The sequence below is a fragment of the Anas acuta genome, chromosome 7 (assembly GCF_963932015.1).
Source record: "Anas acuta chromosome 7, bAnaAcu1.1, whole genome shotgun sequence".
NCBI lineage: Eukaryota > Metazoa > Chordata > Aves > Anseriformes > Anatidae > Anas > Anas acuta.
In genome coordinates this window covers 7,324,185-7,337,927 of record NC_088985.1, presented here as the reverse complement: position 1 = coordinate 7,337,927, position 13,743 = coordinate 7,324,185, and the positions used below count along the sequence as shown (strand labels likewise).

The following is a 13,743-nucleotide window of genomic DNA, read 5'->3' as shown; positions in this document are numbered from 1 at the left end:
TCTGAGGGCTGTGGATGGCAGGGTTATATAAAAGCTGGAAATGGCGATTGTCAGTCACTCTTCTCTGGAGCCTGGAAACACCTCATAAACCTGCTTCCTATGGCACAGGAGGGTCCGGGGAGCACAGAGCAGGAGCCGCAGTTATGAGGAGCTGAGTATTGAATCAGGGTATGAAAAAGGATGTTGAATGTCTGTCTGGAAACTTTTTAGGCATTAAATTTCTTTTGTCTTCTTCAAAAAGCGAACTTGGGGTTTAAATTCAGCAACGTGATGGGGTAAATATTATGGTAGATGTGATTCTATGGACCTACTGCGTCAGCCATCAATGAACATACTTGGTTTCATCCCCATTAAGTAGGACTAGAACAAATCCAATCCAAATCACTGACTGCAAAATGTTCTTCAACCGTGCGCGTTAAGTACGCATGAGATGGTGCCGTCTTTTTTTTTTTTTTTTTTTAATGACTGTATTGCTGTTGGGTGGAACAGGAGTTTCAATCTCCAGAAGATTTGTAAGCCCTCTCTTTCTTTCAGATGTTAGTTACACTAATCTTAGGAATTCTCTGAACGGCTGATGCTCTTCTGGCGCTGTGACAGAAAATGGAGAGCTGGGGAAGTGGCACAAAATTCTGAGAATTAGCTCTGACTCCTCCTTACAAGGGAAGAAATATCTGATACAGGCAGAAAGGCTGCACATGCTATTCTGTGTATTGGCAAAATAGCTTTTGCCTTTTGATCAATTTAAAAGCGAAATCAGGCAGGCAAACGTCCACATAAGAATTACAGGCAACTTGTTAACATCATCATTATCTGGTAAACATAACTGTAATCACTGTGTTCCATATCCTGCAACACGTTGCCTTTGTTCTTGATTGCATTAGCATTCAAATAGAGGGGGGTTCTCCAAGCGGGCGGGAGTAGCGTGGGTCCTGCCAACAAAGCAGTATCCCCGTTGTGTCAATAATTTACCCAAATTGTTTTAAACCCAAAAACCACACATTTCCAGTCCCGTGTCGCAGGGTTAAATCGTTATTGTATTTGCATTTATCTGGGAGAGAAATATGATTCTGAGATTAATATTTTCAGATCCTGTAACTAATTAGCCAGCCAGGGTGTACTGAGTGGCATTACGAGCGTGAACAGAGACGGGGGAGTGACAAGGCAGGGGGGCCTGGAAGAGCTGCGTTTGGTAAACCAGCCCTAATCCCTGGAGGGAGAGCGGCTCGGTGTGCTAGAGCATGCAGCGGGAGTGTCGTACCGGTGCTGCCCAAACTCCTCGCCTGTTCCTCCTGGGTCATGGCAGCCTGGTGCAAAGGGATGGTCATTCCTGCTGGGGCTCGCAGCCTTGTGGGATGAGGTGTGTGGGGTGGTCAAGCAAGGAGCCTGCCATCATTCTCCCTTGAGGGCAGTTTGTGGGAGTACCCGGAGGAGGAGGTGAGGACTGGCACTGCTTCTCGGCCAGCTGCAGCTACCTGGGCAATGGGCTGGGAGTGCGTGGTGGGCTGTGCCTGGGGGGCGATACGGGCAGGCGTGCTCATTTCGAGATTCCTCTTAAAGATTTTTAGGTCATAAAGACCGAGTTTCTTCTTCCTCCTTCTGGTTACTTTTTGGTTGTTCTTCTGTTTCGGTTGCCCTTGGACTTTTTGAGGTGGTCAGGTTTTTTAGCCAGTAGTGCCCTAAGTTGGTTCTGCCTGGTGGCAGGCTGTGCCGTGCCCCGTGGGGTGTTAGTGGACCAGGCAGGTTTGAGATGTGCCCGTCTGAGCTGCACTCATTGGCTTGTGTTAGGAAATGTAACGAGTCCCATCGTGGGCACACTGAGGCCCTGACCCCCTTCCAGGTGTGGGGGAGCAGCGGGACCTGACGGCTGCTCTGCAATGGCCAAGGCCATCCCGGCCTGGGCATCCTGCCTGTGCTCGCACATCTCCGCTACCCCTCGCCATCCCAGTCCCTCCGGACATCCAGCTCACCGTCCCTTCCCTCTGCGCTGGCTGTATATTGATGGTATGGCCAACACCATGCACGCAGGCACTGATAAACTAATTGTGATCTGTGCATCCTCTGGGATGCCCCCTTAGTAACTGAGCGTAATGGAAGGAGGCAGAGCGGCTCCTGCTGCGAGCGGGCGGGGAGCCCGATGGACACAGTGCTGCTGCTTCCTTCATTTTCGCTCCATATTCCAAATAACTCCCTTGCTCAATTTGCTACCCACACACCAAAGCATTGTCCCATTTTATCTGGTTCCCCTGATACTTCCATTGCTTATCTTATGAAGATCTGTGTTAACATTTATCAAAACAAATGGCAAGCCTGGGACCTTTTAAGTAGTTTTTTTAGTTAATAAAACCAATCTTCTACTTCTGTTATGTTAAAAGTACATTATCTTTTTATTACAAACTCTCTACAGCTCTGTCTGTTTTCCTTCTTGGCAATTTCATGACTGCTCCAGTTGATTGCTGTATGGAGAATTACAAAATCATTAAGGGTGGGGTTTTACCAGCTGACTTACAGTACAAGCCATTTCTCAAAATAACCACAACAGTGCAATACTGATGTGTAATTTACGTCACAGTATGTTTTTATGAAATAGTTTGTGGCTTATTCATTTAGATCTAGAACTGAATATCTCTTCTCTCGCTTTTTAATCAACCTTTCTTCTTTTTTTTTTTTTCTTTTTTACTTTTTAATATTTTCCACTCCTAGGCTTGGCTTGCCTCCAACTCAACAGCTACAGTGAGAAGAGGAAAAAAAAAAAAGATATATATATTTTCTCTTTCGCCTGCAGTTTAACTGCAAGAGTGTTTTGCTCTTTGATGTACACATTTGTGTTAACTGCCTTGGAAGAGCTGGTAGATCTGTGGCAGAATGTATTGCACCAAGGTGGAATGGAGAATTGATGAAATAGATGCAAAAGTTTGGAATTTCAAACCATAGCAAGCGAGTGACGCTATTTAGTCTCCTGTTCTAGTACATTTCCTTTTTAAAAATGACTTTCTGTATAATGTCTTGTAATTAGAACAGGAAATCATTGAGTAACTGGAAGAAGAATAAGAGCACTTAAACTGAAAAGAAAATTACCTTCCGAGAAATTATATTCACAATTTTTTTTCCCTCTAAATTTTTTTTTTCTTCACATTGCAGTGTTGGTAATGATAGTAACAGATGTACGTCCTCTTATCTGCATCATTGTTTGCTTATGTTTTCTGGGAAAAAAATAATCATTTTCAGTAACACAAAAAATGAATGGACAGAAAATGGGAAATGCCTAATTACAAAAAATATTCTGTGTCACAACAGAGTAGCAATTAAATTGAAACTTCAATATAATTATCAATAACAGGCGAGCCTGGAGCTGTGCCAAGTGCGTAAAGTTGCTGCTCAGCCTTTATGTGGTTGCTAGGAGCACAGCGAAAAGTATAAAGCTTGGAGAAAGGAATGTCTAATGTAATAAAGTAACAGAAGGTAGCATAAATCATTGTGAGAGCAGTTCATATTGACATTATTTTACTTAAATTGGGTTGAAACTAGACATTTAGTCTTACAAGAGGCACAAATTCATATTTCTTCTGAAGAAATAACTCTCTGCTTTCTGGGAAGAAGTGGAGCGTCTGCTTTTCTAGCACGAGCCGAATACATATTTGGAGTCTTTTAAGCAAAAATCTCTAAATGTTTGTTTCTGTTGGCACCCATATGCATTTGCACTAATACGATTAAAAGAACTAAAGGGCAAAATACTTGGCAGATTTTGTAGTTGAGGTAATTAGGTACAGGAAGGAACATGCATAGTTTTTCCATCAAGCTCTATAAAATCCTGGTGTGAAGGTCTTTTTAAAGAAAAAAAATGCTTACTGATGTTGGGAGTAGATTATGGCGGTTAGCAATAACATTGTAGTCTGATGTTTCCGAAACAAGCAAACAAAAAGCCCGGTTACATTTTTGTATTTCTCTGTTCTCTCTCTAAATAGTTCTGGCTCTAGATGGATTTGTTAGGAATTCATGCTTTTAGCAGGCTTTTCTTCTTTTGGGGCTTTTAATTGTCTTGCATTACATATTAAAAATGGTTGTGCTGATTTGAAAAGTCAGTTCTTGCATAGATTCATTGTGTTTGGCATTTCATGCATCTCTTACTTACAAAGACAACTTGAAGAACATGTAATCCAACATAAATGCCAGGCTGTGCCAAATCCCAGCTCTCTTTACCCCTCACAAAGGAAACTGTTGGATTACATCTGTGCATATATAGGCAATGTTCGTAACGCAGGGGCGGAACCTCGCATTGTAATTACACTTACTCTGTTTTCAGCTCCGAAATATAGAAGTAAATGAAAAACTGACATCGGAGGGGGTTATTAAAACAAGTAATTATGGTATAAGCATGGGATTAGAGTAATTTCAGTGGAATCTTACAAGCAGCGTACTGTAGGTATTATCTTTTACCTTGTTCTCTCTACTGATGCTAGAATGAGATTCAGAAATACAGCGTCATGGTTTTCTAAGACCTCAGTTAAGTGTTTTGAGAAATTACATTGCTTTTCTGGATTTTAATGGAATGCGATCGATGTTCAATCTCTCTTCCTCCTAAGAGTAAACTCCTTCTGATCACATGTATCAAAAATACTCAGCAGTGTACACTAAGCCCACCATTAAATGACGTGTTAGATTTTGCTAGAAGAAAAATACTTCTTCTTCGGGCTTGTGTTTTATTAGGGATTGGTCTACTTTGATTTTTCTTGTGTGGGTGTGGTTGAGGAAAAAAAGTCTTTGTTCCAGGAACACTGTTTGTCTTTCACTAAGCAAATCTTCAGTTTATTCAGTCTTTATTCATTCTTAGAGGTTTCTGTTGAACCTGGAGTGAATAAGGGAAGTAAAAAATTCATCATAAAGTACTCACTGGAGTTGCACAAACATGTGTAAGAGTGATCCTGTAAAAAATGATGTGATTTTAATTTATGCCATGGGTTTGAGTTAAGATGTTAGTTGTCAGGGATAGGAAGTTTGTATAATTCTGTGCAGGGACTTGCAGCACATTTGTCTAGAAACTAATGGTTTACTACAAAGGCACGTGGGACGTGCATTTATATACACCCTATTTGAAAAGCTGACCACATCCTGGCATGAGAGGAGTGCTGTCAGATCAACAGATTCAGCTCAGCACTATCTGCGCGAAGGTATAAAGTAGTAATAACTGTCAGGCAGGCGTGTATGAAACTCTCAAAGGAGCTAAAGGATGGATCATGTGCTTGTTAATTCCTAGAACAGTTTTCCTGATCTGATTTTAGAGTTCCCTAATAAAGAAGAGACTGTCTTAATCCCAGGAGCAGTTCCTTCAGGCATGCTGCTTTGTAGGCTCGTGGGATACTTGCTGAAAACAAAGCCTGGCCACAGCCTTATTGACCAAAAGGAGCGTTGGAGCCATCAATTTTATTTTCTCAGAAAAGTAATGTAGATGCTGTTTACCAAACCGCGTTACGTTTTTACACAAGTTGTTTGATCTCCCCACCTACCTCTGGGTGGTGGGCAAAGTTCTGAATTTTTAAAAGCGCTGGCTTTCGGGAGCTGTGCTTGTGCAAGCGGGGCTTCCCGAGTCCCTCTGCTGTGCTGAGCGCGCTGCAGGCTGCGGCGGTGACATTCCAGGCGATCTATCTGCTTCCAGAGACTTCTGAAAATTCAGCCTTTTATGTGTCAACATTTCCATCGCCTCACACAAATCAAGATGCGCCGTGCCATCGTATTTAGCTGGGGAGAACCGATCTGACATTTCTCTCAATATCTGAGGAGATTTTTACTTTAAGGGGAAGAAGGATGATTTCAGTATTAGTAATGGGATTAAATATTAGACCTTTTGTCTCCGACAGAAGAAATAGCTGAGTTATTCAGCAATCAGAGTAGAGCAGAAAACATAAGCTGCATACTCTCGCTTTGTCTTCATTGGCATGCAGGGAAAGGCATGTTCAGTTACCCCACCTGAGGAGATAAATGAGCATAAAAAGAAGTGCTGTTAAGTACTGGCTGCATACCTGCAAATGAATAATTTCTCATGTTTGCATCTCTGTTTTTTTGCTGTTAGGTTTCCTGCTGGTTATCATATGATGAAACTTGATTGTGATAGTTCAGAATCCGCCACCTTTATGCCTAATATCATTTAAAACTCAGGGGAATGGAAAGGAGCGAGCTCGGGATTGCTTTGCATTTTGAGCCTACCTTTCAGCAGTCTGAGCTGCTTGGCAATTCCTTTTGCTCATTGAGCTCCGTAGGTGTTTTATTGAGCCTCGACTGCCTTTGCAGTTAACGTGAGGAAAGTTACTTCCACCTGTTGGGGCAGCTTCGCATCGCTGCCCAGGTCAGATGAGCCCAGCGCCCCGGCCCGGGGCCCGCCGGCGTTGCCAGTACCAGGCACTTCAAAGGAGCATTAGCAGCTGTGCTCTCTGGGGCTTGTTTGTTATTATTTTTAAAAGGTGTTAGGTGGTATAAACATGAGTTCAGTGGGGTTGCAGAGAGACCTGAGTAAGAATGACAGATAATATTTCTATCAAAGCAGCCAAGTTGGCAAAGTATGGCAAGTGCTTTGATCCAGGCCATTGGGCAGCATGTGCAGAGTGGTGCTCCCTTACTCGATCAGGAATAGTCCTGGTGGGTAGGTAAGCATGGCAAAACTGGACAGAAAGCTAGAGAAGAAGCTGTTTCAATAAACTTATTCTAAAATTTCTATTTTTAACTGTTTTTAATAAAAAAAATAAATCACCGTGCTATGGTGTCTTGAGAAGAGAATGAATTAATGGGCCATGGGTTTTCTGAGCTGCTTGAGTAACAGCCTTGTTTGGTATTTTTCTGACATAGGGTTGTTTTTTTTTTTCCCCTTTTTGTCTTCCAGGTGAAGATGATGAAGATTCAAACCTGCTAATTCTCAGCTACCCACAGTACTGTCGATATCGTTCCATGCTAAAGCGCATTCAGGACAAGCCTTCCTCAATACTAACAGATGAGTTTGTTCTAGCCCTGGGTGGCATTGCAGTAACGAGCAAGAACCCCCAAATCTTCTACTGTCGGGATACATTTGATCATCCAACTCTTATAGAAAATGAAAGCATATGTGATGAGTTTGGTAAGTCACTTTACATCTATTTTCTTTTTCTCAGAAGTAAATACGTTTTTCTTCTTAAGTGTCCAGTGATTTCCAAGGGGAAGATGTGATTCCTTTAAAGTGAACCAATGCTATTTATGTTTGAAATGTTAAGTACTAAATGTGCTCTTTCCTCTGAGACTGAAGGCTTCTAACTGCTAGTGATCTTGGTATTGCAACTCGAGTTTATCACAATCAAAGATAAGGTTACAAGGGTAGAGAAGAGTTACTCAGTGTAAGTGAAAGGATCCATTGTCTGGATTTGAAACGTATCTACCTTAACCATTAGCCTATAGCCTATGTCTTTGCAGAAACTTTACAACGTGTTGTTTTTTCCAAGTCATTGTTGGTGCAGTATGCTAACAAATGCAAAACAGGAGAGGCTCCCTGCGCGTCCCACTGCTGCTGCACAGCGCTCATCAACCGCGCGTATGCTCCCAGGGCCCTGAGCAAATGTCAGCTCTAGATTGTGTGTTCCTGGCCTTCCTGGAAGACGGGCTTTTACAGTAGGGGTTTTGCCAGTGCTAGGAGCTTCATTTTCCGAGTGCAGAGGCACTTCTGGGAGGTGACCTCTTAATTCAAAGGGTGCAGAGAATAGTCTGCCGCTCCAGAGGCGTACGCAGCCCCGCACAGCTGGGAGAGAGGGCTGCAAGATGTGCCTCCGATAGCTGCCAGGTGATTTAACACTTCTGTTTTGTTTTGCTTTGTTAAGTCAACCCAAGTGCAGAGGGTGTGCTGCAGAGCATGTGGCAGAGCACATATTCTGCACACACACAGGGCAGCTCCAGTAATGGGCTGGTGTAATTTCTTCAGCAATGTAGCTGTGCTGTAAGAACCAAGTTTTATTACCAGTATCACCAGATGGATGAGCGCTGCAGCTAATGGTAGCAGTCTGCGTGCGTAGCGGTGGGCTATGCCTTTGCTGTGTGAGATCCGTACATCTCCACAAGGAGCTCTTGGGGGCTTCCAGAGAGACAATTCTGGTTTATGCATTTAGCATTATAACAACATGAGTGAGAGGGAAGGGACTCAGCAATGCCTGTGATGGGACAATTATCTCCCCATTTTCCTGACCTTAGCAAGTTGGCTGCTAATTTGTGCCCAGTCCAGGCCTTTGGTGTGTGTGCCAGAGAGGAACACCAGCCCAACGGGTGGAGCTGAGGCATCTTCTAGGGGGGTGTGTGAGACTGCTCTTCTGCTGCACCTTGCACTGATCAGCCTCCAACAAGCAGGAGATCTGCCCTCCTGCAGTGTTGGTGCTGGAGCACATTGCTGCTGTTAATAGTTTTAATTTCGTGGTGTCAAACTTTTGCAGAAACGGGCCCAAACTGTCAAGTCCACTTAGGCAAAGCATTACAGGCTTTGAATGAACTATGAATAAAAGTGTTGGTTCCTCATAGGAGTGGGTTTGGTGGAAAACAATGAATGAAATGTCCTGGAAGTTTGGTCCAATAACACAATAGTATCGTGTTGATTTTTATTTACTCTGAGCTTCACCACAGAATATAAAGTTCAGTTTTAATTGACTATCCTTCTCATATAGGAAAGGTTATTTTAGGCTTGAAGGCGTTTGATGAGCGTACCATCTGTTTTCCGCAGAGTATTTTATTCAGGGTCATTCCTTGATTACAGGTTTGTTGAAATAGTTGGATCCATAATGTAAGTGTATCATGGAATATTAGTAATAGATGAATCAAAGAGATGTGGAGTGATACAGAAACTACGCTTAGTGAACCATAGCAAGTGCTTTGTTCAGTCTCTGAAAGCTAACTATGCCATTCTGTTGACCTTTGCAAGGCAATTATCTCATTATCAAACCAGAGCCGCAGAAATCTTTGCCATAGAAATTAATAATGTGTATTTAAAATTTAGTTTGGTTTAAGAAGCAGATTTTTTTTCAAATGCCTATAAAAACAAAAATGTACTACTCTTTAAAAGTATTTTTTATGAAAATAATGATGTGGTAAAATTTGCAAGCCCTGCTGTGCTAAGAAGGGAAAAACTGGCCAATGTATGGTTCTGTTTCTATATTGCAGAATGTATGGTGTCAATTATACTACCTTTGTTGAAGGCAACAGGCAAAGTGCTATTTTATCCTTTTCTTCGCTGGCAGGACAATAAAATGTACAACACTTCGTTATACAAACAGTTTACATTGATATCATGTAGATTGATGTCACGTGTAGAAAGTGATGACTGCTAGATCTAAACAGAGGCAGGGTGGTACAGTAGATAAATGGATTACTCTGAGGCACTGGTATTTATCAGTCAAATCTGAGGGGAGACCAGATTACAGAAATGTGACTAAAATTCTTAAAAGGTGCTTATAAAGAGATCCAGACACATTTAATTTGCGGGGCTTGGCTATTTCTTACCTTGCAAATGAAAGAAGCGTGCGGAAGGAAAAAGATCTGCCCACGTGTATTTCCTCATCACCTGAAATTCTCCAAAGTCTAAAGCAAAAGCAAAATTTGGGGCAGTATGGCTTCTGAAAGTCTTTGTGAGAACCTAAGACGTCTGCTATGGTGCAGGGTTCCTCCAGGAGCATTGCTGTATGGTGCTGCACCTTCTCTGAGCATTGGCACACCGTGCAGCAGATACAGCATGGAACAAGGGAGGAGACGCCAGAAATACCTTTACAAAGAGCCCCATTCACCACAGCATGTAAGCTGTTGTTCTTGTTAGGCAGTTCTAATAGAGAGAAATGTTTTTCCAGGAAGTATTATCCCCACTTTTATTATACCTTTCTAACAAAAACATTTTGTTCTGCTCTGACTCCTTCTCACCCCCCCCCCCTTTTTTTTTTCCCCATTCTGTGGAGGTTAATAAAAAACAAATAAAGCAGGAAATGAGGAATGAAAATCAAGTTTTGTTGACAATACAACAGTTAAAGTGGAAAGTTCTGGGGTTTAGGTGTGGGATTTTTCTCTTTTTTAAGTGGCGAAGGGATGAAGAAGCCTGTCAGCTCCCGCGGACATGGCTGGAAGAGATCTGTGAAGAGCTTGAGGCCTTGATGCTTTGGGCAGTCCCATGTGGACGGCCTCTTTATCTCTACAGAGTTCCTTTCAAGGGTTAGGGCTGCAGGAAGCTTCACCTCTGGCTTCAGCACTGCCGAGGGTGCAGGAAGCTTGGAGCATCTACCTGTGTCTGCATCTCTCCCGTGTGCCTGCTGCCGTACGGCACGTGCCTGAGTGGTCTGGGCAGGAGTATTGGGGGCTGAGTTTCTCATGTGTCCTTTTCTGCTTCTCCCATGGCTTGGTTTCCAGCTGGATAACAAAACGCTGGGAACAAGAGCTCTGATGTTCTGAACCTGCACAGAAGGCAGGAGCTGAGCTGTCTGCAGTCAGTGGGCGCAGGAAGGCTCGAGCCCTGGCGCCCCATCCAGCAGTGACCAAGCAGTGTCGGTGCTCTTGGTGGCCTCGTTTTATTTCCCTGTGCAGACTAGACTTTGTGTTCCTTTACCTATCTGCCCGTATTAATTGACATGTGAAAAAAGCCAAACACTATTTCCTCATTCCCCTGCTCCCTTAAAATACCAAGAATATGTAGCAGCTAAACAATCAGTTTCTCTCTTCAGCTTGAGATTATTGGTAAAGACGTTTTTCAAGATTCACTTGATTTATCAGCCGCTGGGGTTACTGTTGTGGCAGAACTTTTGTAAATGCATATAATTTACCAGCATCTGCTGTGGTCATAAGTACTGCAAGAGCAAAGGAATGAAAAAATCGGGGTTCTCATAGTTTTGTTATAGTCCAAAGAGATGTAGCTGGAGGCAGAGCTGCCTGTACGCTGTCCAGAAGATGAACTCAAGGGCTCCTGGCCAGATATCAGTGTGCAAAGTTGTTGGTAGAGCAGCACACGTCCTCTCTGTGTTTGCCTGTCCAAACAAGGTGACTTGGCCTTCTACCAGGCTCGTACCTGCTCTGCTGCAGGGACTGACTTCCAGGGCACATCGGTGAGCACGGCTTCTTCCAGCCACCACAGGCTGCGCCACCAAGCCTACCCCAGCAGCTGGGGAGCGCACAGAGATGAGTCTGTCGGTGGCACTTCCTCATCCCCCCTGGGGGATGCACGGTCCTGTGAAAGCAGGCGTGCACCTTGGAAGCAGGAGGGTCGTGTGCTCAGGTGGTGCTGGGTTTCTGCAGCTTCATCAGCCTCACCAGGTGAAAACCCAGCGCAGAAAGATTTGTCCTGACGTTTTGCTGGATAAATATTATAAATCCTGCCTGCTCAAGATGAACCAGAAGCCTGTCTTGGGTTTTGTGAGCATGGGGTTGCGTGTTATATAAACAGGGGTGTGAGGGAAAACTGAATACTTTATTTCTTCTCAATATTTTTAAAATATATTTGGTATTTCTTAAATCATCCTGGATTACTTTTATAGCAAGCAGGGTCCAATATGCCATTAAAAAACCTGTTTGGTCCCCGGTGTGCTGTAAACACTTGCTCACCCCCAAAAGAAGGTTAAAAGTTTTATTTTTGCCTATAAAAGCCAATTTTTTTATAAAATATTTCATACCAAAAAGTGAGAGAACTGCAGCCTGCTGTGGTATTAGTATCATTTTTTCCTCTGAAAAATGAAACTTCTTTGCTTTGCCATAAGAAGAGCAACACAGAGAGAAACTTCTCATTGTGTTAATGATGTGTAAAGGCACAGCAGCTCCCACTTGCCTTCTCTCCCCCTTCCCCCTAGAAAAAAGAAAAAAAAACTAACAGTATATTGCTTACATTGGGAAAAAATGGTCTCCATTTAAAAAATAAAAACAAAAAACGCTGCCACCACCCCAACAAAAGCAGAACAAAACCTCCAGCAGCTCAGATCTCTCTGCAGAACAATGCAGAAAACAGATTCTCTCACTGCCCAGGTGGGCAGGGAGTGGTTAGGAGTGAGCCATGATGCACCCAGCCTTTGGGGTTTCAGGGCTGACGGTTTCAGGAATTACCTTCTTTCTGATCGGTGACCAGGGAAACCATGGCAGGACAAGGCTACAAAGAAGAGGAGACTTTTTAGGGATAGGTGATGTGCCTCCCCCCCTCCCCAAACTACCACGTACAGAGTGGTACCCTTATTCTTGGTGTAGATTAAATTTTGTCTTTGCTCTTGTTATACATCTTAGTTTACAGAATTTTGTAACTCCTAGATAAGATAAGTTGTTTAGGGGAAGAAACATAACCAAAACAAACCCTGGCAGGGAATGAAAGTTAAAAACAAAAAGGGGGGAGGAAGGGAGTGGAATATTTCTAGTCTAATGAAATACAGTTTTCCTGTTGGTGACATTCTTTATTTATGTGAGTCAAAGTTGGCGTTTGTTTTTAAACCAGCTCTAGTATAAAAATCATGCTTAAGATTGAAGGGCTGTTTTTTTTTTTTGATTTAATGTTTTTCAGCTGAGGTAAAGTGTCAGCATTTTTGCTATTGATTATTTTGGCTACCTGCAGGATAATTTATATCAATGAAATTCAGCAAAGCCAGCAAGAGCTTCCTCTGATTCCAGGTCTTCTAATCTCAGGTCTTCTAATCTTCTCCTATCATATTAGGTGTCCAGAAGGTTGGCATGGCAATATTCCTTCCTTTTCAGGATTTCCTTAGTTTGTTTCCATCTGCTGCCTCAAATCTGTGTCGGTGTTTTCATCAATGTAGCTCATAACTATGTTTTAATGATCAGGAATAGGTCACAAGTTAATTTAGCCAGAATTGGTATCTGTTTCACATGGCCAGCTTTCATTCTGTGGAAGAACAGAGCAGCTATACCGAGTCCAGCAAGCTCAACATCTAGTCTCCAAAACTGGCTAGAAGATTATGTTTTATCACTTAAGTTTATGATAATTTTTCAGGTCATGGGGATGTTTAATCAGCTAGCGTTAGCTGTGATTAGCTGCAAGATTCCCATCAGTGTGCCATGAGTCCTTCACCTTTTACCTTTTGAGATCAGCATCCAGCATGAGATAGCTCAACAGCGGAAGAGGTTTGTGTTTGTTAATGTGTGTTTCTAGGAACAAACCTTTGATAATGCACAAGACTGGGTGCATACTGGGAGAGCAAATATTCCTGGTTCCTTATTCACCGAAGGCTTGGGAAGAATGCCATGAGCTGGACACTGCTCTGAATCGTGTCTTCTTTATGTTGCTGTGTGCTCATTCACAGCCAAACCTCTGGTGCATTCACCTAAACGCGTGTTGCAGAAGTCTGTGTTTAATGGATACAATAGATCCTGGCATGACTAGTACCAGTTCAGGGGTACGGTTCTGATGTCCCTCATTTTCTTGCACCTTTGGCCAGGGACTGTGTGGGCAGGGCCCCCGTGCTGCTGTCCACAAGCCAGGGGCTTGGGCAGTGGCCTCCTTGTGTATGGGGGCCTCAGAGCCTCTTGCACCACGTGTCTCCTGCACAGGGATGGGCACCTGGAGACAGCCGGGACGAGTTGCAGGCTCGGCTGGTCTAACACCACGCCCGGCTAGATCTCGCCCTCCACAGCATCTACACTGTCATGGTGGAAGTGGAAGCTTGCTTTTTCTCCAGGAAGAGGAAAAGGTATCCTGTAGACCTTTAAAACACACTCAAAAGCTGTGAACCCCCCTTTTTACCTCTACCCTTTCCTCAGTACCATTTTTTAAAGTTTCCAGAG

The 13,743-nt window shown here is 43.3% G+C and overlaps 1 protein-coding gene across 5 annotated transcripts in view; it reads left to right on the top strand.

The window, feature by feature from the left end:
• Positions 1-13,743, top strand: part of ARID5B (AT-rich interaction domain 5B) — a 114,750-nt gene that overhangs the window by 36,573 nt on the left and 64,434 nt on the right. For all 5 annotated transcript variants that reach the window (XM_068689306.1, XM_068689307.1, XM_068689305.1 and 2 more), the window contains one exon: positions 6,869-7,099. In XM_068689306.1, the coding sequence (XP_068545407.1) occupies positions 6,869-7,099 (231 nt within the window). The remainder of the gene's footprint in view (positions 1-6,868; positions 7,100-13,743) is intronic.